The sequence below is a fragment of the Seriola aureovittata genome, chromosome 7, assembly GCF_021018895.1.
Source record: "Seriola aureovittata isolate HTS-2021-v1 ecotype China chromosome 7, ASM2101889v1, whole genome shotgun sequence".
Lineage (NCBI taxonomy): Eukaryota > Metazoa > Chordata > Actinopteri > Carangiformes > Carangidae > Seriola > Seriola aureovittata.
The window spans coordinates 11568254-11588194 of NC_079370.1; the positions used below are offsets into that span (position 1 = coordinate 11568254).

At 43.5% G+C, this 19941-nt stretch overlaps 1 protein-coding gene across 1 annotated transcript; it reads right to left on the reverse strand.

Moving 5' to 3' along the window:
• Nucleotides 1-828: 828 nt before the first annotated feature.
• prkcg (protein kinase C, gamma) lies at nucleotides 829-19031 on the reverse strand. Its single transcript, XM_056380215.1, has 18 exons — nucleotides 18168-19031; nucleotides 17554-17905; nucleotides 16875-17220; nucleotides 13569-13600; nucleotides 13373-13455; nucleotides 12332-12443; nucleotides 11605-11733; nucleotides 11342-11498; nucleotides 10714-10915; nucleotides 9943-10140; nucleotides 7752-7925; nucleotides 7324-7415; nucleotides 6760-6822; nucleotides 6444-6582; nucleotides 4533-4613; nucleotides 4232-4339; nucleotides 3733-3873; nucleotides 829-2869 (listed from the first exon to the last, which is right to left on the reverse strand). The coding sequence occupies exons 2-18, from the start codon at nucleotides 17576-17578 to the stop codon at nucleotides 2708-2710; spliced, it is 2244 nt and encodes a 747-aa protein (XP_056236190.1). The 5' UTR covers nucleotides 17579-17905; nucleotides 18168-19031; the 3' UTR covers nucleotides 829-2707.
• Between the last annotated feature and the right edge of the window lie 910 nt (nucleotides 19032-19941).

The window sequence follows — 19941 nt, forward strand, 5'->3', positions numbered from 1 at the left end:
GCATATAAGAGTCACACATCTCGACATGAATTATAGACACACAAAGGACATCAGGACACATTTTCTCTCCAAAAGTGAGATGTTTGACAGTAAAAATACACTTTTACATTAGTTTAAGTTTCTCAGATTACATAATGGTGCAAACTTGGTTTAGCTGGGTCTCCATCCCTCTCACACTTTCACTGCCTCGTACGCCATTAGTCGAGAATATAAAGTGTAAAACAGATCATAATATTGACGTAGAGGCAGAGAGAAGAGACAAGACACGACAAAACGAGATACTTGTATCAACAGACACCCAGCGGGAGGTACTTCAAGGAGATAATAGCAACGACAATAAATTCAACCACCATAATTTATAGAGAATGACATTAAACAACACAGTAAAGCATTTACAGTGCAGCACTGGCAGAAAAGTCAAGCAGAGAAGAAGAGAGATGAAGGGCAGATAAAGAGGAAGAGAGGGAGGTAGAGAGGGAGATGGGAAGCTGATGAGATTTTAATGTGAAGGTCAACTTGTTATAACTCAGATCTCTACGGGGATATTAGTCCCATCATGATGCTGGAGGGAGGGGGGGGGCAGATGGGGGGGGGGGGCAGATGGGCGGGGGTTGGAGGAGGAGGAGGAGGAGGAGGAGAAGCTGCTTCGGAGGAGGAGGGATGCCCGAGAGGTGGTTTTGCTGGTTCGACAACTAGAGTACCACAGTAAATAGAGGGGTCAGCATCTTCTGTGCGTGTGTGTAAAAGCGTGCGAGCGTGTGCACATGCTTGAGATTGCACTTTTGAGTGTGAGTATGTGTGAAAGGCGAGGGAGAAGGGAGTGAGCGTGACAGAGAGGCGTGTGGAGAAGACAAAGCGAGAGGCTGAGCCTGTTTGTTTCTCAGCAGCTTCACACAAACATCACAGAATGAAACACTTGTTCTTGTTTAATGACTTTTTTAGTGACTTTATTTCAATGTCGTTTTTCCAGCACATGAAAACAGAAATTGACTCAACTAACAAATACATAAATTATCTACTGCATTATCTATTACTGATTGTATTATCTAACGTATATACCGTATTGAAGTATTGTGTGTTGTGACATTTGACCTTAAGATAAACTGAGAGATTGACTGCTCTGACCTTTTACAGTTGGCCACAATTACAGGGGCACAAACATCTGCACTGAAAACAAACTGTAAGATTTTGCTCCTCCAGATGAGAAATGATTGTAGTTATCATTATGCTGACACAGAATGTAGTCAAAAAAAAAAAACAGTAATAATAATAATAATAGAAATGCATTAAGGGAACTCAAACAGATTTCTGTGTGAAATGAGCAGCTGGTTTGTGAGATAAGAGCTCTGAAATGGGATTATTAAACTGTGTGTTTGCAGCCACCTGCCCTGCTCAGATAGTGTTTAATGACAGTGCTGCTATTATTTTTCCATGTATTGAACAGTCCCAGTGAGCCTCGCTTTTAATTACGTCCTAATCAATGCTGTGAATACGTCATTACAGAGCAAAACGCTTTATGGTATACACCACTAAAATAATATAGTATCTATACCTGTGCAAACTAACAAGGGTCTTGTTTTAGCTGCAGAAAACTTTACTAAAAGGCGTATTTTCTAAAACTGCAAACAGATAATTCAGTGCAAATGTCAGCTGGCAATAAGAGTGCATATACTGTAATCTGCAAGGCCTAATTCCACAGTTTGCGCAGGAATAATAGAAAAAAACACATCAATTTGTAAATAAAAAAATGATGTGAGCCAAACTGTGGCGGCAATGTGAGGACCTCCTCCTGGTGATAACAGAGTCAGGCAGAGTGGGCCTGAGCTGGGGGGGGGGGGGGGGGGGAGTGGGGGCAGCGCTGCAGCCTACATTAACTGTCACATTGTGCCCGCTGCACTGTTGCAGCGTCTCAGCGGGTCCTCCGAGGTCACTGGTGTGACGTTAAACTGGGAGGTCCTGCCAGGCCAGAGGAACCTGACTGAGCGCTTCCACAGGATGCCAAAAGATTAAAAATGGCTACCACTCAGTTTGCATCACAGTCAAAGTGTCAACAGTCCGACACACAATGAGATAGATATTTAGGATTACAGTGCTTCTGATGCTGAGTTACTGTACTGTGTGTGTACCTAGGAAACTTCTTTAGTCATGAACTGCAAAGGGATTCAAAAGTGACAGACTTGTTTTGCCTACTACCTGGATTTCTTTACCAGAGCTGAATGAGAAAAGACCCGACTGGAAAAATGTAAATGTTTGGTTTCTCACAACACAAGATGATTCTAATCAAAGCAATCAAAAATGGTTTAAATAAATTGGATGTAACGTTATATATCATTCTTGGATAATCTATGCTATAGAAAACTAGTGTCTGAAAGTAATTCATTCTAAAAACACTGCATGCATACAGATGAAGTATGTAATCATACTACAGTATTCTTATATCAAGTTAAGGGAGGTCTTACAAAAAACTCTAAGATGGCAATAAGGATATCGGTATTGTTTGCATTGTTGCAACATATTCTGTGACTATCAAGATGAAATACATACATCGAAGAGATTGCATGGGTATAAAGGTGTCTTGGCATTTCCATGTAAACGTCAGAATTTGGTAATGAGAGGTGTCAGATGTTCAAATTCTCTGTAATAAAACTACTTGTAAGGGGATAACAGGGCAGTTTGGGTGCACTTGGAGGGGTGGTGGAAGCTATTTTCAAACAGCAGTGAGAGGCGAGGGGGCAAAGTCTGGGTTGAGGAAGGAGAAGCCCTCAAAGTCTTCCTGGTTCATGGCGGCTAGTATCTCCGGGTCAGAGGGAGTGAGTGCTGACGGAGCTGCTGTGAAGAACTTGTCAAAGTTTTCCCCTTTTTTTCCACCCTGAAGAAGAAGAAGAAGAAGGAGAAAGAAGCATGTACACACGAGATTAAGATAAGGATGCATATGCACACGTGAATGTATCCACATGAAGCTTTTCCTCCTGAAAAAGAGACACAAAATAAGAAAAGTTAAATTATAAAAAGAATCCACCTCCGTATCTCTATTTCTCACCCACAGCCTCACTTTCTCTCGAAGGAGCTCTACCACACCTAATGTAGGAGGAAAGCTGCTCACGTCTCTTCTCCTGCTCCTTAACAGCGTATGACAGCCGTTCTGCTGGATGATATGAATCTCATTTAGCTAATGGGCCTGGCCTCTAACCCCTGAGCATACCCAGCTCACTCAAGGCACCAAACACCATTGGCCAGCGGGCCCACAAACTGGTGTGTGGCAGGCTAATGATGACACACATTTGCATATGGGAGGGGGAGGCAGGACCCCAAGGTCAGAGGGTCCTGTCTGTTATGACTGAACTGTCTGCTGGTGCCCATCTCTAGGAACCAGCAGAGGTGATGGAAGAGAGAAATCGAAGGGGAATGGGGGAGAGATAGGGAGGGAGGGACAAGGAGGAGAAGAGGGGATGAAATGGCCCACACAAAGTGGATGGCTGAGAGAGGAAACGCGCAGGGAAGTGAGGGAAAGCGTGGGAGTCGGAGAGAAAGAGAGAGAGAGAGAGAGAGAGAGAGAGAGGAGACAGATGGAAGAAAATGACAGCTTCGATTCCCTAAAAATGTCCTCAGAGAGACGGAGAAAGAAAAAAAGTAAGAGAGCAGGAGGAGAGAGGAGAGCAGAAAGAAAGAAAGAAAGAAAGAAAGAAAGAAAGAAAGAAAGAAAGAAAGAAAGAAAGAAAGAAAGAAACTGACAGTTCTGGGTTTGAAGGGCGCCTGGATCTCCAGTCTCTCCAGACGATCCCAGTCAATCCAGCGGAAGAACGGATGCTCCCTGATCTCTCTCTCTGCTTCCTCTCCTCCACCCAGACGCTTGGCCGGGTGCTTCGTCAGGAGCTGCATAAGAGTGAGGAAAGGGAGGGAAACTTGACTATAGTCAGGGGATAAAGCTTTGCTGTATTTTTTTTCCTATTTTTTTCAAAAGTGTTTTAAATGTAATATTGTGTAATTTCTGTTATTTAAATACACGTTTATCTCGACAGACAGATATTAGAGTCTTCTCATATAACTCTTAACAAGAAAGGAAATGTGCAAATTTTCTAAAATGTTGAAGTTTTTCTGTATGTTTGAAGGTATTTCTATAGATGTAATATGATGTAATTTCATGTAATTTTTCTGACTTAGATATGTATTTATATTCACCGTCTGCGTGCTAAAGGTTATATGAGTAAAGAGAAAATGAAAAGTGACTCACTCCCTTGCAGATAGCGACAGCTTCACGGGAGAGACTTTTTGGGTATGAGACACACTGCTCCATGATGGACTGAAACAGCTCCTCCTCATCAATACCATCAAATGGTGGCTAGAAGGAAAAAAAAGAGAGAGAGAAGTTAAAAAAAGAAGAGTAGCCATGAGGATCTGTGGGCAAACTGAAAGCAAATATATTGAAATTAAAGTTCTCTTGAACGTCTTTTGAAGTGATTACAAAGGACAAGCACTGGAGGCTTAAGTATCTGTGCACACGGCTCTATTGTTAGGATTAAGCTGAGTGTTACCTGTCCTGCCAGCATTTCATACAGCAGTACTCCGTAAGACCACCAGTCCACTGCTTTATTATAAGGCTGATATGCCACAATCTGCGAAGGACGGAGAGAAAAGAAGAGGCGATAAAAGGAGAAGAATGGCAGTGCAGAGATAAGGAAGTAAAAAGAAGACAGGGAGAGTGGGAGAAAGCAGAGTTGTAACAGTCGGCTGCTGCGACGGTGCACAGCCGGAGTGAAACGCAGAGAGGGAGAGAGAGAGAAAGGAAAAGAGAAAGTATGGCATTAGGGAGGGTAAACGTATGAATGAGCTCAGAAATAATCAACACATGACTTTGGATTTGTGTTTGTGTTAGCCTGCTTGTCTGCATGTGTGTGTGTGTGTGTGTGTAGGTGCACATGTGTGTGTGTGTGTGTGTAGGTGCACGTGTGTGTGTGTGTGTGTGTGTGTGTGTGTGTGTGTATGCGTGCGTGTGTGCAGGGAGGGGGGGTAATTATGAGGGAACAATCCCCTGCCCCTGGGGAAATATATTGTATCTTTTCCAAAATGGCAGATGCAGGAGAATCAATGGGTGTTTACATAAGAGAGTCAATACCCAGGGGTCCCATAGCAAGGTTTACAATATCAAAGACGTGCACAACAGTCACATCCGCTCTTTCTCTCTCTACTGCATCTGTCTACTACAAGTCAACAAACCAAACAATCTCCTTCACACTTTTTCTGAATTAATTTGTTTATGATCGCTTCACACAGAAACATACTCACAAACATATTTCAGAAAATTTGTAAGTTAAACATTATACAGGAAATAGAAATTTTACATATCAAAAGGGTGTCATGCAAAACCACCTCGGATGTTTTCAGCATTTCATAAGAGCAGATACTTGCACTGACATCCATTACATCCTTTTCAGACACTTAACTTAGTTTTCAGGGGTTTGTCTCGCTCACAGAGGACGATGTAAACATTACATTTTCATTTCTGTCTCAAAACAATAGCTAGGTGCCGATATGAACACTGAAACAGGTTTTGATTGAACGATCCAGAACGATCGTACTGGCCATTAAGAGATATTTTCCATACACATTACACATTACATATATGCTTCCAATGTATGTAAAGGCAGACTACATCCACAGTCCTCTGTCTGTGTAAAAATACACTGCAAACTTTCAAAGAGGTATCAGCGGCCTGAGTTCAACAAATCAAGTGGGTATCATCCAAGGTTACAGTCCTGTTAATACAAAGTTCCCTCTTTTTCTATCCCTCCTCCAGTTCTCAGCACAGACACAAAGCCAGGGGAAACACAAAGAGGGGATTTTGTACAAAATGGGTTGTAACTTTGATTGATACCCACTTGAGGTGACAAACTGACTGTTGAAGCCTCATATTAGTGTCAAATAAACTTTGGGACTGTGGGTTTTGTCCTCATCATGTTCCCATTACACTGGAAGCATTTTAGAGAAGGATCTCTTAATGGCATGCATGAACAGGAGGAATGATTACAGCAAACAAAAACTCTTTCAGTGCACCCGAGGGCACCTGAATATTATTTAATGACAAACTTGACAAAATGTGTTAAGTTACATTTGTCAGTTGTAGTAAGAGAAAGGCAAAACTGGTAACACAAGGTCTCTGAAGGACAACCACGATTACCGTGCAATGCTCTGATAGCACGAGCACACACTGCTGCTAATTGAATCATGAGAAGTTAATTATTCAAAAATGCTGACAAGGTCAGAGAGGACAGTGGAGATGAGAGGAGCTGCGGCGAAGCAACTTGCCGTCTCACAACGCTGCGAAAAACAGGTCAAGCAAACAACGAGGGGTGAAACAAGAGGAAATGAGGGATCTAACGAACAAATGAGGGAAGTTTCAGGCGAGATTGTGAACTGTGGAGCGAGGTCGGGGGGGGGCAGTGTACCTCAGGAGCGATGTAGTCGGGGGTGCCACAGAAGGTGCGAGTGGTGTCGCCCTCGAACATGCCCTCCCTGCACATCCCGAAGTCGGCTATTTTTATGTGGCCCTCACTGTCAAGCAGCACATTATCCAGCTTTAGATCCCTGGGAGAGAAGTAGATAGATCACACTGGTATGAATCATCTTGATAGATAACATCTTTATACCAGTCATTATCTACAAAAGACATGATGAATCTGTGTCATGTCTGCGTGCTGCACTGCAGAGTGCCAGTGACAGCACCAAACCAGGCCACGCTAGAGGAGCAGCCCACTGCTTTACCTGTAGATGATGCCTTTGCTGTGGAGGAAGAAGAGGCCGACCGCTATCTCTGCTGCATAAAACCTGGTGGGAGAGGAGGGGAGGGAAGGGGTGGGGGTAAGTGGAGGGGAGGGGGCACTCACTACTGGTTGCTTTAGGTTTTTCAGCTAATTCAAACGAGGTTGATGACAAGAAGAGAAGAGAGAGCGAATGGAGCTTGAGAGGGTGATGAAAGGGAGAGCAACCAAATAGATGAAAGGCAGAGAGATGAAGAAAGAAAGCTGGAAATGAGCAACAGGGTAAAAATTAGTTTTAGATGATTGATCAAAGATTATTGATAAAATGAACAGCCAGGGGGAGGGAAAATGTAGATGAAAAGATCAGATTAGTGGGAGGAGAAACTCGGTGGTGGAGGGGGGGTGGTACTTGAGTTGATGAGTTTTTAGGAGTCACCAGGTGTAATGAACAAAGCTAAGAGATGAGTATGTATGTGAAGGAACAGAGAAGGAAAAAAGACAGGAAATGAGACGCTGTAGATGAGGACTGTGATTAAAGGTAAAAGAAAGGAGCTTTTTAACTACATACGCTGCGTGAGGCTCTTTGAACTTGCCAACTATCTGAATGTGAAACATCAGGTCTCCTCCGTTGACGTATTCCATCACATAATACAGACGGTCCTGCAACACACACACACACACACACACACACACACACATATATACACACTCTCTATACATAATGACCTCTTGTCCAAATTAAAAAGCAATCTGTTAAAACCCCTCCTCCAGGACCAAGGACCTTGTTAAAGAAAGCAAGCTAATTATTTCATTTATTAATCGAAATTCACAGCCAACCTGGACTGAAACAACTCCTGGGAGGACTGTGCAGACAGAATGTCAGGCGAGTTTATGGACAATTTAATGAAGGTTGTGTGTGGTTCATTTGAGACTGACCCTGCACACCTTCTACACACACACACACACACACACACACACACACAGATGTGCACACACCTCAGTCTGGAAGGCGCAGTAGAGCGATGTGAGGAAGTGCGGGCGAGAGGAGAGCCCCAGGACCCTCCTCTCCACCAGGGCGCTCTCCGTGTCCTCGTCCTGGAAGAGAACGTCTTTCTTCAGCACTTTCACGGCGAACAGACGCTCGCTGCCTCGCTCCTCTGCCAGCAGCACCTGTGCAGCAACACAGAGAGGAGAGACGAAGCGACTGTGATAAGAATTTTAAAAGGGGGCTACTGTATGTCTTTCAACTGCCGCCATCCATAAATAAACAAAATTTTTATTTATAGACACTGCACCAACTGTCTGGCACCAAGAAAAGCAAAATTGATTTTTTTCAAAATTCCTCTTAAGGTTTACACAGCTGCAGTGAGCATCACATTGGGCCTGGTGTGTTTTTTTTGTTTTTTTCTTTAATTGCATTCACACAAAATGTATTCAAACTCAACAGTGTTCAAAACTCTTGAATGCATCTTCCCTCATTCAAGCTTTAGGGTTAGGGTTATACATGTACTGTCCTGTAACGCTGGCAGGTCTGAGTGTTCTGCAGGTCATTGTTTAATGAATTACAAGGTGCTGTTTAATAAAATAATCTGCTTTTGAAGCACACTTGCAATACTTTCGCTATTTTGTGCATGAAATTAAGTGTGTGATAATTTTCCACAGACAGTGAAGTTCCTAACTAACTAGCTAAAATAGTGCCTGAGAAAAAAAAAGAGAAAAGTTATCACATTATAATTGACAGATGCTTCAGCAAGTTCAGTATTGTGCACATTTACGCCAACACGGTGAGATAACTGAATGTTATGTTAAATTAAAGCTGCTCTGTGCCTGAAAATTTCACGACATGTTTATGTCATAAGTGAAAAAGCAAAGCAGCTCACGTGTTTTTTAATCAGACATTAAAAACACATTCATCTGCAATTTTCACACTCCTGTGAAATTGGCTTCTGGCTGCGGTTGCTCTGAGAGCTAATGATGCTATAATTTTCCACAATGAGAGCCTCATGACCCACGTTTTAGTGGAAAAGATGTGGTCAAGAGCACTGGAAAGTGCTGACAACAATGTTGTTTTATATTGTCTGGCCAACCTGCAGGTCTTTGCCGTAATGGTCACTGGCTGGTGGGGATTTAAGATCTCATTTTACTTTCAAATAGTGGTGAATAGTACAGAAAACTACACGGTTTCTTTTTTCAGAAATCAATGTGGTCTACATGAAGGTGTTTGTGAAGAAGCAGAGTGTGTGTGTGTGTGTGTGTGTGTGTGTGTGTGTTGTGTGTGTGTGTGTGTGTGTGTGTGTGTGTGTGTGCGTGTGCGTGTGTGTGCAGGGCTATTGATGAACTGCCAGTCACTGAGAGAAACTCTGCCATCCTCTGTGATCACGTCTGCTCTGCTCCTCTCTGTTGTTGTGAGCACCGACTCACATAAAAATGGGTCTCATCATCCTCCATCCAGAATATCACAAACCTCACTAATACAGTCACATGTGCTTCTTCTCTTTTCCCCCTCTCGATATCCTGTTTCCTTTTGGTCATTTTGTCACTTGCTGCATCACAGTAACACTCTATCTCTCTGTCTCTTTCTCACTTTCCCTCACCCAGCAGCCCCGGGGTCTGTCTCTCCTTTCTTGGGTCGCTTTTTTTTTTTTTTCTCACATCTTACGTAAGTCGAGTCTATTTCTCCTGTCCTCTGTAGACTCTCCTCTGACAGTTATGAAACAGCACAGGGGGATTTCAGAGGAGGAAGAAGGACTCAAAACTCCACTCTCTTCATTATGGCTCATCTACTGGGGAATTAAAGAGAAAATGGAGAGCAGAGGCTCCCTTGAAATGAACACCTCCAGGAGGACTGTCTGTCTGTGTGGCATGTAGGAAAGCAGCCAGCCCGAGCTCACGACTGCTGACGGCACAAAAGAAGCTAAGGGTTAAATGAATCATTTGGCAGTAGGAGTAGACACAATGAGCATGTTACTAAGAGAGGAGTTTTTATTTTCTGCTTTGCTGTGCCCAGGAGCTGCTGTATGAAATGCCACTTGAAGGTCAAGTCCATTGATAGAAGAAATGATTTAAAGCCAGGAATAATCTTTGTTGTTTTCAGAATGAATGGCCTCTTTGATATCACTTACAGCTGTTGGATCAGAGGTGCTGATTGTGTGTAGAAAAGATGACATTTCGTCTCAGCTGGTTTTACCTTGCCAAAGCTGCCTTTGCCAAGCACCATGAGGAAGTTGAAGTCCAGGATGCCCACTTTGACTTTGCTGGGGCCTGGGGTGTGGACCGGTGGACAGGGTGGGACAGGGGTCGGGGAGAGAACGGCAGGAAACGGTTCAGACAGTGGCGCAGGTATTGCTGGAGGCAGAGAGGGTGTTGTATCGTCTGGCTGAGGCTCCTAGAGAATGATAGTGGGAGGGTAGAAAATTGAATGGTTGGCATGCCGTCCAGAGCTCGCGCACACACACTCGCACACACACTCACACACACACACACACACACACACACACACACACACACACACACACACACAGGAAACATGAACATCAGACAAATCAAACTCCTTTCTACCCCTAGATTGGGAATACAGTCAGGCAGAACAATCCTGCACCCTGGTGGAGACACGGTGTAAAGGAGAAAGGAGTAATTCAATATAATTTATTATCTAATTATTGACCTACAACACTGGGCATAAATCCTCCAAGGTTTTTTCTCAGACAGAATTGTAAGCAGAGGGACAGTTCAAGATCCTGACCCAGTGAGAGCAGTGGCAGCTGTTGTTTATTAGATGAAAGTAATTATAAGCTGATAAAGGCAATGCCAAGGCCTTCAGGTAAATGATCATTAGCATGATAAAAAATGAAGGGCTACTCCAATCTCTGGAGAATACAGGTATAAATATCCCCCACTGTTGCTCTTTGTTCCCCATGAGGATCAACTGATGTCTGAAGTGGAGCGTACTGCTTCCTACCTGAAGGTCTGGGTCTGGCACGGGGATGTTGTAGTACTCTCCTTCATCCTGGGCCAGTAGTTTGAACCAACCACAGATCGGACGCCTGAAGATCTCGCTCACTCCGAATGATAGCGCGCCCATGAAATCGTTCCTGGACGTGCGGTCCCAGTCCCATACCTCCACAGACAGACGTCTGTCCCACTGGTGACCACGCACTGAGCTGGACAGACAAACATAAAAGCTAAAGATCAATGGGGAGGGTTTGCTCAGTGTGGGCACACAACAATACACAGAGCCACAAACAGAAAATGACTGTTTGCCTTGTAGAGTGTGTTCTTCTTTATGACATTTTCCAGATTTTAAAGGCTTTTTAAAAATATTTTAATTCTACTGAATATCAGGAAAATGTAAACAGAAAGGTAATAAAGAAGAGAAAACTGTTGACATCTCAGGTGTCATCAGCCTTATAATCTGCACTCTGCTCTTATATTTCATCCTCTGATCTTCATCCTTTGGGGTAATTTTGGATCCAGCAATCTCAGTTTCTGGGACATTTCCTTTTACCTAAAGCACATTTTTTTTCCAGACCCCTTTGCTCAGATTTGCCCAAATTTTCCACCTCGGATCAAAAATCACATTGACTCACAAGGTGAAACTCTCATTCCAGATGGGATTCAGTGTGGAGCGGATGGTCTTGGTCTTCTGTTTGCTGTGGCTCTTCGGGTCTGGAATCAATTTCAGTTTAACGTACGGGTCTGACAGGCCGTTAGGATCCATGGGCATCAGGTTACGAGCCTCCCCCACTGGAGAGAAAGTGGGGTTATAGGAAGTGTAAACACAGACGCTTCATTTGTAAGTGTAATCCTTCTTTTTGTTTGAAACTTTCTTGAATCCAGCAGGTCCTCCCACCTGTGACGTAGACGTCCTCCTTCTCTCCTCTGACAGTCAGGTGGATTCTTCCTCTCTTTTCTGTGTGGTCCTGGCCGCAGAGACTGGGAACACTGGTCTCACACCGTCGATGGACGTTCATGTCACAACCTCACCGGACGACGACACACGAAAAGCAACAAACACATGCATATATGCCAAAAACAGAAATTAGAACTCAAACTTTAAATGTAAAGTAAAAAGAGCAAATTCAAAAATTTGTGATGTAAAAAAAAAATTAAAATCTGTAGACACGCTTTGACTCCCAGGACAATGAACGCACTACATACCAAACCCCGAACCTAATCCTAATCTTAAAGGAACAGTTCAACATTTCTTCCACTGTCATGTTTCTTCAGTAATTACTATACAGCCATCAGTTAGTATAGCTATTAGCCTAGCTCTGTCCGATGCTAACAAGATTTACCAACCAGCAACTCTGAAGCTCAATATTATATCTTGTTTGTTTAATCTGTACAAAATGTAATTTTAAAATTAAGAAGTCATAGTTTTAAAGGGGCTTGGTACCTGGAGTCAATTTCCATCGAATTCTTGGCAAGATAGTGAATCTATACATTTTGGAGGTTTTTTCCCTGCAGATAGGAGGTGAATGCCAATAATGTGCCTGTTCGAGTTTTACCTACATATCATGGTTAATACAAGTACACAGACACAGACGTGCTACACTTTTATATGTGGTGAAACTCACAGGCACATTTCATTCCCTGGTGTATGAGGCCATACAGCAGCGAGCCACAGTGGTCGCAGAAGGTCGGACTGGAGTAGGTGTGGATCTTAAATGTGTGTCGACTCTTCAGGTCCTGAAATACAACAGAAACAATCTGCACTGAGAAACCACACACACACACACACACACATACACACACTTACACAAACTTACACACACCCATGCAGAGTATGATTAGTGGAGAGATGTTGAGTGGGGTATTCATGGACAAGCCAATTAGATTTCTCCACTGGGAGAGGACATATAAATGAGAGTGCATCTCGGCAAGGCTGTGTGTGTGTGAGTGTGTTTGACTGTGTATATGCTGTGTAGAGAGGGATGAATCATTTTTATCTATCTTCTGCTCATCAGCCCCCCCCCCTCCAACCACCACTCTCAATGCACCATCCTATCCCAAACTGTTTTCCCTCCCTTGTCGCTCTGAGGCGCTATTTAAAAACACCGTCACCCTGTTTCTCCTCTTTCCCTCTGTGTGTGTTCCTTTCAATCTCTCATCCTTTCTCACTCAAACACACACATGCACACACACATGCACACACACATGCGCAAACAGTCACACACATGTTCCCCATGACCTCATTTCTGAGGCAGTTTATTTGGCTGGCAGGAAAGAAAAAAAACGTGAAGAAAAGACAAATCTCCCTGAAATCCTCAAAATGCCACACAGAAGAAGACTGAGCAGTCTGCTGCTCTCTCCCCCCTCTAATTCCCCCTCTTATCAGTCCCTCCCACCCTCCACCTGCATCTCCCCCACTCTCTATCTCTAACTCCCTGCATCTCTGAGGCCTTGTAGGATGACATGACATGAGTACTGACGTCACAGATGGGACAAGGCTGCGTGATGTGAAGGATGTATGGATCGACAGATGAGTCATGCACATGTGTCACTGGTGACAAGCGGATGGCTAAATATGATGATGGCGGTGTAAATCTTGGGTAAATGGAAAACAAGAAAGTAAAAGTGAAAGCACTGTGACAGATATGCTGAAAAAATCTGCTCACATCTGGTCTGGGGGCCGCCACAGAGCCAGGACAAGTGAAGGTCACAAACTCGTGACATCTTTTGTGGACCACAAAACTGCACACTAAAGAAAACATAAAGAAAAGCATCCTGAAGAATGAATCTGTCACACTGAAAAACTAATCTGAGAAGATTAAATACAGAAAAAAAAGACAACAACACCAGGTTTATCTCTACCTTGACATTGGAATCCCTGTTTGCCGATGCCCCTGAGTGAGAAAGGCACATGTATTAAGACACAAAAACAATCTTCTCTACTGCACTTTGAGGTGAAATATTTTTGCTTCTGAGACTGTTTCACAGCCAGGAGAGGACAGATAATGCTGCCAAGACAGAGATAGTGCTCTTGCATTATTCCATGCTGTATTAAGACCAACAGACATGCAGGCACAAGTTGAGAACAAACTCTATCTCATCAAAACACCACTGGCTGTGTTAGCGACTGCCACCTTGATAAACAAAGTCATTATGTGCGAACTCTGAGTGTCTTTCCTTTCTAAGCCACGCTGCTGACTAGGTCAAGTAGAGCAGTTTCAATTATTGTCACAGATACACACACACACACACACACACACACACACACACACACATAAACACAATTCTCCTGTTTCTAGAACTGCGGTGTTGGCTAGTTTCCAGTGTCTCCTTAGAGCTTTAATTGAATAATTAAAGTCATTGATTGACTAAAGAGTCCACTCAGCGGCTTGCTTGCTGTGAATCAAGTTTTGATTAGGAGGTTTAGAAAGGCAGACGAACAAGACACTGTCGAGAGCTCCTCCACAATCATACTGGAGAGGCCCAGGGGTTCATAGGAAACTGACCATAATCACTGATCTACAATCAGTTTACCATCTGGCTAAGTAATAATTAAAGATGAGGTTGGCGAGGATAATCTGATCCCTGATCAGCATTCAAGTCTGTGTCTGCAGCACTGAGCGTAGGAGGTCAGTTCTGGTTTTTGACCAGCAGAGAGCATTAGAGAGCCAGGTATGGGTTTGGAGAGAACTGACAGTGTTGCTTGCTGGCCGGATATCACAGGGAATTCAGTGAAGCGGATAACTGCATTTTAAATTTAATGATGCTTTGAAAAACCTCTCTGATACATGTAATTATACAAAGGGGTCGCCATAAAAAAAACATCAGAATATGGCTGTAAAAATGACCAGAAAACCCCAAGAACATTCTGGATGATCTATTTTAATGACAAATTACAAATAATCAATTGCATATGAAATAATACATGTGTATAAAAAAAAACTGAGGACATGTTGACATGTCACAGTGGGAACATCATAGGTGCAAATAATAAAATGAATGATGGCTGAGTTACACTTCGCTGCTTCAGTTTCAGGGCCCTGGTGTTGTCTGTGCCGGCTCACTGTCACACTGTCATGACTTAGTGGGACACTTGAGTCGAACGGAGCCGTCATTACTGTTCTTATAGGACATGTCTGCTGTGAAAGAGGCCTGTCGGATCTGTCCTCAGATCTGTTTGAACTGCATCACTGTATAATCTTATTCAGTGAGTTTTGAACTAATTACCCTTTAACACAGCAGGTCATTATGTCCAACCACACATAAAATAAAACTGTGACACGAGGCAATTTGCCTAAACTATTTCACTCAGTTGATACTGAAGGAACCATACAAGGTACAACCTGTTATCTTTTAGATCCTGACTTAATAAACAAGATATTTACATTTCAAAATTAGAACAGTCGTTTCATAGTCTTTAATTAATCTACCGATCCCTGCAGGGTCTTTGACACCCAGGCTGAGAGCTGCTGCTCAGACATCCTGTGTGAAAGAACAGAGTTTTCACCCTGAACTAAGTGCTGCAACTGCGGCCAAGACAGCAGCCAGTTGGAGAAATGTCCTGAAAGCTACCCAGAGGCTGCTGGCACATGCACCGCCCTGCATCCGACCTACACCCTCACCATATGTCCACACACACACACACACACACACACACACAACACACACACACACACACACACACACACACACACACACACACACACACACACACACACACACACACACACACACACACACACACACACACTGACTCGCATACATGCTCCACTGCGCTGAACAAGCTAACTGCATGGTTGTCTGTATGGAAGACACGTTTCTAAACAACCACTGATGTGCCTGCATGTCAGAGGTAGGAAATAAGAAAATGAATCACTCAACTGCTGGACCTCAATATATTTTTGAGACAGTAGTATCTTACATGACTACAGTATTTTTAATTTTGTCGGTTTTAGCTAAGGTTTACACTCCCTCTCGTCATGTTTTAGTGGAAATTCACCTGTGAATCAGATTAGGATTTGCAAAGAGAACATATTAATGCTGTCCTGTAAAAAACAATGCATCTCCAAAACATCAACTTTTCATGAGCTATAAAAACACTGCTGTCTTCGGCTTAATGACACTGCATTTTTTATGTAATCCAATGGATTCTTAAAATGGTTTACGTAGCTTAAGAGGTAGGAGAAAACAGTCAAAAGTGCCCATCACTATATGACATTAGCAGATGTCTTGTTTTGGCCAATCAAATTTACTACAATGTAAACGTGACCCCAAATGTTTGGGATTTTTGCATAAAAAATTACTTTAACAATCGATTATGGAAATAGTTCTTTTTTTTTACTCAATTAATGGACTAATCATTGCAACTCTATCAGTTCATTGGGAGATACATGTCTTTCACTGGCAAAGGCATTAAAAATGTAACACTGCAAAACAGATTTTACACATGAAGTTCAGTTTCCTGTTTACGAGGAAAAGCTTCTGCTCAGCCTGTAAAAACAGGTTGTTGCTCTGGAGGAGTTTACACAAGTCTGAGAAAAAATTACCTCAATGACTTAAGATTTTTAACAGAGTCTGCATTATAAACACTTGGTTTGGGGTTTGAAAGAAGTCGCTGTTGGTAGACAATACTAGAGATTTAACGTCAGAATATCTCAGCCTCCGCTACATTGAGTTTGACCATTCTTTGCTTTAATCTAATCTGTCCCCTGTAAATGACATACTAAATTGGAGGAGTTCCCCTTTAAGGTCTGAATAATTACTCCACCATGGCTGCCTCTGTGTGTGTGTGTTTGCATGTGCTCTAACTCTGTGTGAACAGTATCTCAGTATCTCCTAATTAAATTCTTGCTAGTGTGTGTCTCCATGTGTGCGAGCCATGGAGCTCCTAAAGTGATTCCTGTATTGTGTGGGCTGCAGTGAGTGTGGAGGTGAGGTTATGTGAACAGATCAGGTCAGTGTGGTGGCTACAGAGTGTGGGCTGTTTCTCCAGCAGGCAGCTGGATCTGGTGAAAGAGAGAAAGAAGTGCAGAGAAAGTCAGAGTCAGATGGAGTAGTGGGATGCCTGAGGAGGCGGCTTATGAACTGCCGGGGTGGTTTCTGTGTAAACGTGTGTGTGTGTGTGTGTGTGTGTGTGTGTGTGTGTGTGTGTTTGTGTGTGTGTGTTACCAGATGAAGTCGGTGCAGTGGCTGCAGAAGGTGGGCTGTTTGAAGAAGCGAGCCGTGAACTGATGATCTTTGACCTCGACAATCCTCTTGTGTTTGAGTGCTCCCTTCCTCTGGAACACGGGCACCCTGGGTGGAGGGGAGAGGGGCGAGGGCAAAGGGGAGGCACCGGGGGAGGTTGCTGATGTAGGGGAGGCCAGTGTCAATGGGGAGAGAGATGGGGTAGGGGAGACCGGGGTAGACATGATGCCTGGAGGATATGGTCGAAAGAGGGGAGGAGGGAGGTAGAGAGGAAGGGAATGGATGATGAGTGTCAGTAAGGAGGTACAGAGTTGTGCAGGCAAAAGACCTTGAACATGGGAGAGGGAGGAGGAGATATAGCAAGGACAGGGAGGAGGAGCAGGGGGAGGAGGGATGGAAAGTGTAATGGGTCACGGCAGAGACAGGAGTTGTATTAATGGCACATGGGATGTAGGGTAGGGAGCAGTGAAGGAGTGACGTGATGGAGAGAAAGATCGAGAACAGATGAACGGCCCGGAAGTACAGAGGAGGATGGAGCGAGCAGGTATGAGAGTGAAAGAGGAAAGAGAGGTGTAATGAAGGAGACAGGGAGGTTAATTCACATACGGAGGCAAAACTCTCCTAAGAGACTCTGAGTCGCTGAACGATTAGTGCAACTCACTGTGTCCCACATAGCGCCTGTCCATTCTACCGACATCTCCCTCTCTCTGCACCCCCTATATCGCTATCTCCCTGGGAGCTATGACTAATCCCCCAACTCCCCAGCCCCTCGTCGTCATGTCAACTGGACCTCCTTTTGCCATGTCAACAATGCCCCCACCACCTGCTCCAATATTAGAGCCCGTATCCTCTCCCGACTTCCTGCCTGCCCTTATTAGCAATTAGTCCCATTTCTGAAGAAAAGTTTGGACCAGAATAATATGTATACGTCTACAGGGAACACAATGTGCTGGAGAAAAGTGCAAAACGACAAATATTAGCTGCTAAGATTCCGGTGCAAGAGTTGCACACCACTAAATGATAAATGAAACACCAACAGAGATTTAATGAATAAATAAATAAGCCCAAAGCAAAAACCCATGCCAGAAAAAAAAAATGTGATGAAATGATGGTGTCTCAGCAAAGAAGCAGGAGCAAATCAATCAAAAGGGTGAAAGAAGAATGTTGGAGAAAATGGCACAGTGCTTAGAAATTAGCAAAATAATGACAAGAAGAAAAATACATTCTAAAAATGTGCGGAGACCTCCACAGCGAAGACAGGAAAAGACACAATACCTGAATTTGTGGTGATTTTGGAGGAAAGGCTCGACTGAAGGACAGCTTTCTTCTCTTCCTCTCCCCCTTTCGTCTCTTCGTCTGGCTCACTTCAAAGGAAAGGCTAAGGTGTCACACCTGTAGCTTGTAACCTCAAAAAAAAGGGGGGGGGGGGGAAGACAGATAGAAAAGACAGAAAAACCCAGAGAGGCTGTGCTGTGGGAAGTGGACAAGAATCAGCCAAAATAAAAAAAATATAAAAAATAAAGAAAAATCAAGTAAAATAAGAAGAGAAAGCAACAAGCGTTTCGAGAGACTCAAGCTTTCTAGGAACCAAAGATAGAAGAGTGAGGTGGTATGTATCCGTTAACCCAGAGGCAGGGTGAGGAGGAGGACGAGATAGAGAGATGGTATTCTCTTTCCAAGATTGATTGATTCTGTTTTTACTAAGAAGAGGACAAGAGAAGGAGAGAGAGAAAGAGAGAGCTAGAGGAAGAGAGAGAGAGAGAGAGAGAGAGAGAGAGAGAGAGAGAGAGAGAGGAAAAAGATTGAGGGGAATAGGCGGCGATTCATTTTGAAATCTGGGTTACTTCTCTCAGAGGAGAGGGTGAGGGAGGTACAGGAAGGAGGACGGATGAGACAGAAGCTGCCATTTTGCCACCACCAATACAGTACAGACAAGCAAGAGCCAACTGTCTCTCACTTCCTCTCGTGCCAGACAGAGTGAGGAAAGGGAGAGGAGAGAGAGGGTCCAGTCTGGAAGAAAAGAGCAGACACCTTCAGTGGCGGAGGCTCCAAGAGATGGCTAGTTAAGCACAGCTACAAGTGGAAACAAACTGTTAAAAGTCACGGAGTCTGCAGCAGATCAAGATGACTGAAGGATCAACAGGCCCAGGGAATAAACAACTCCCGTTAATCTATTTTGCAACAGAGCAGTTACAGGATGTTCACTGCGTTTAACATTTGCTCAGAGATCAGAGCAAGTGGTGGCATGATAACATTGCTCCACTGTGCACTGAAACCAGGTCAGCTCAGTCTGATGGGAAGAGTATAGTTTTGAAGAGAGAGGGGCTGTTTGTCCATTAATTCCCACATACCGTCACACACACATACATATATATATATATATATATATATATATATATACACATATACACACACACACATATATACACACACTTGTTTTGTCACCCAGGAGGACATTGCATTGACTTACACTCATTCACATGAACTGCAAACCAAAAATTGACACCACTCTTATGTCTGTACAGTGAATATGTAGCTAGTGCTAGCAGCTGGTTAGCCAAGCTTAGCATTACGTCTGGACACAAGGTGTGACAGCTAGCCTGGCTTAGTCCAAAGGTAACAGATCCACCTAGAAGCACCCCTACCCCCACAGATTAACACACCTGGGCTACTGTAATGTGTTAATTAGTGAGCTTCAGAGGTGCTGGCAGGTGGATTTTTTTTTTTACCTTCAGTTAGCAAGACTAGCTGTTTCTCCTTGTTTTCAGGCTTTATGCTAAGCTAAGCTAACCAGCTTCTGGCTCCAGCTTCATATTAAGCGTACAGACATGACACTGTCGTCAATATCGTCTCACTCTCGGCAAGAATTTTCCCAAAATTTCAAATTATTCCTTTAATCCATCTTTTTGTTCCCAAATGTAATCCTTATAAAGTGAATGCGTTAACAAATGTTTGTCCTCCTAATGTGACTAATACAAGTGTTCATACACACACACACACACACACGCGCACAATTAATCACACTCCATGTGTGCACGTAGTCTCTGGA

Bases quoted from the DNA above. Each gene is read 5' to 3' on its own strand.
- prkcg (XM_056380215.1), bottom strand. From the start codon at position 17,578: ATGGACAGGCGCTATGTGGGACACA. The intron at 11,734-12,331 runs GTGAGTTTCACC...TCGTCCGGTGAG, and splicing joins CCAGGGAATGAAATGTGCCT to GTTGTGACATGAACGTCCAT. The intron at 11,499-11,604 runs GTGGGAGGACCT...CTTTCTCTCCAG, and splicing joins GGAGGACGTCTACGTCACAG to TGGGGGAGGCTCGTAACCTG.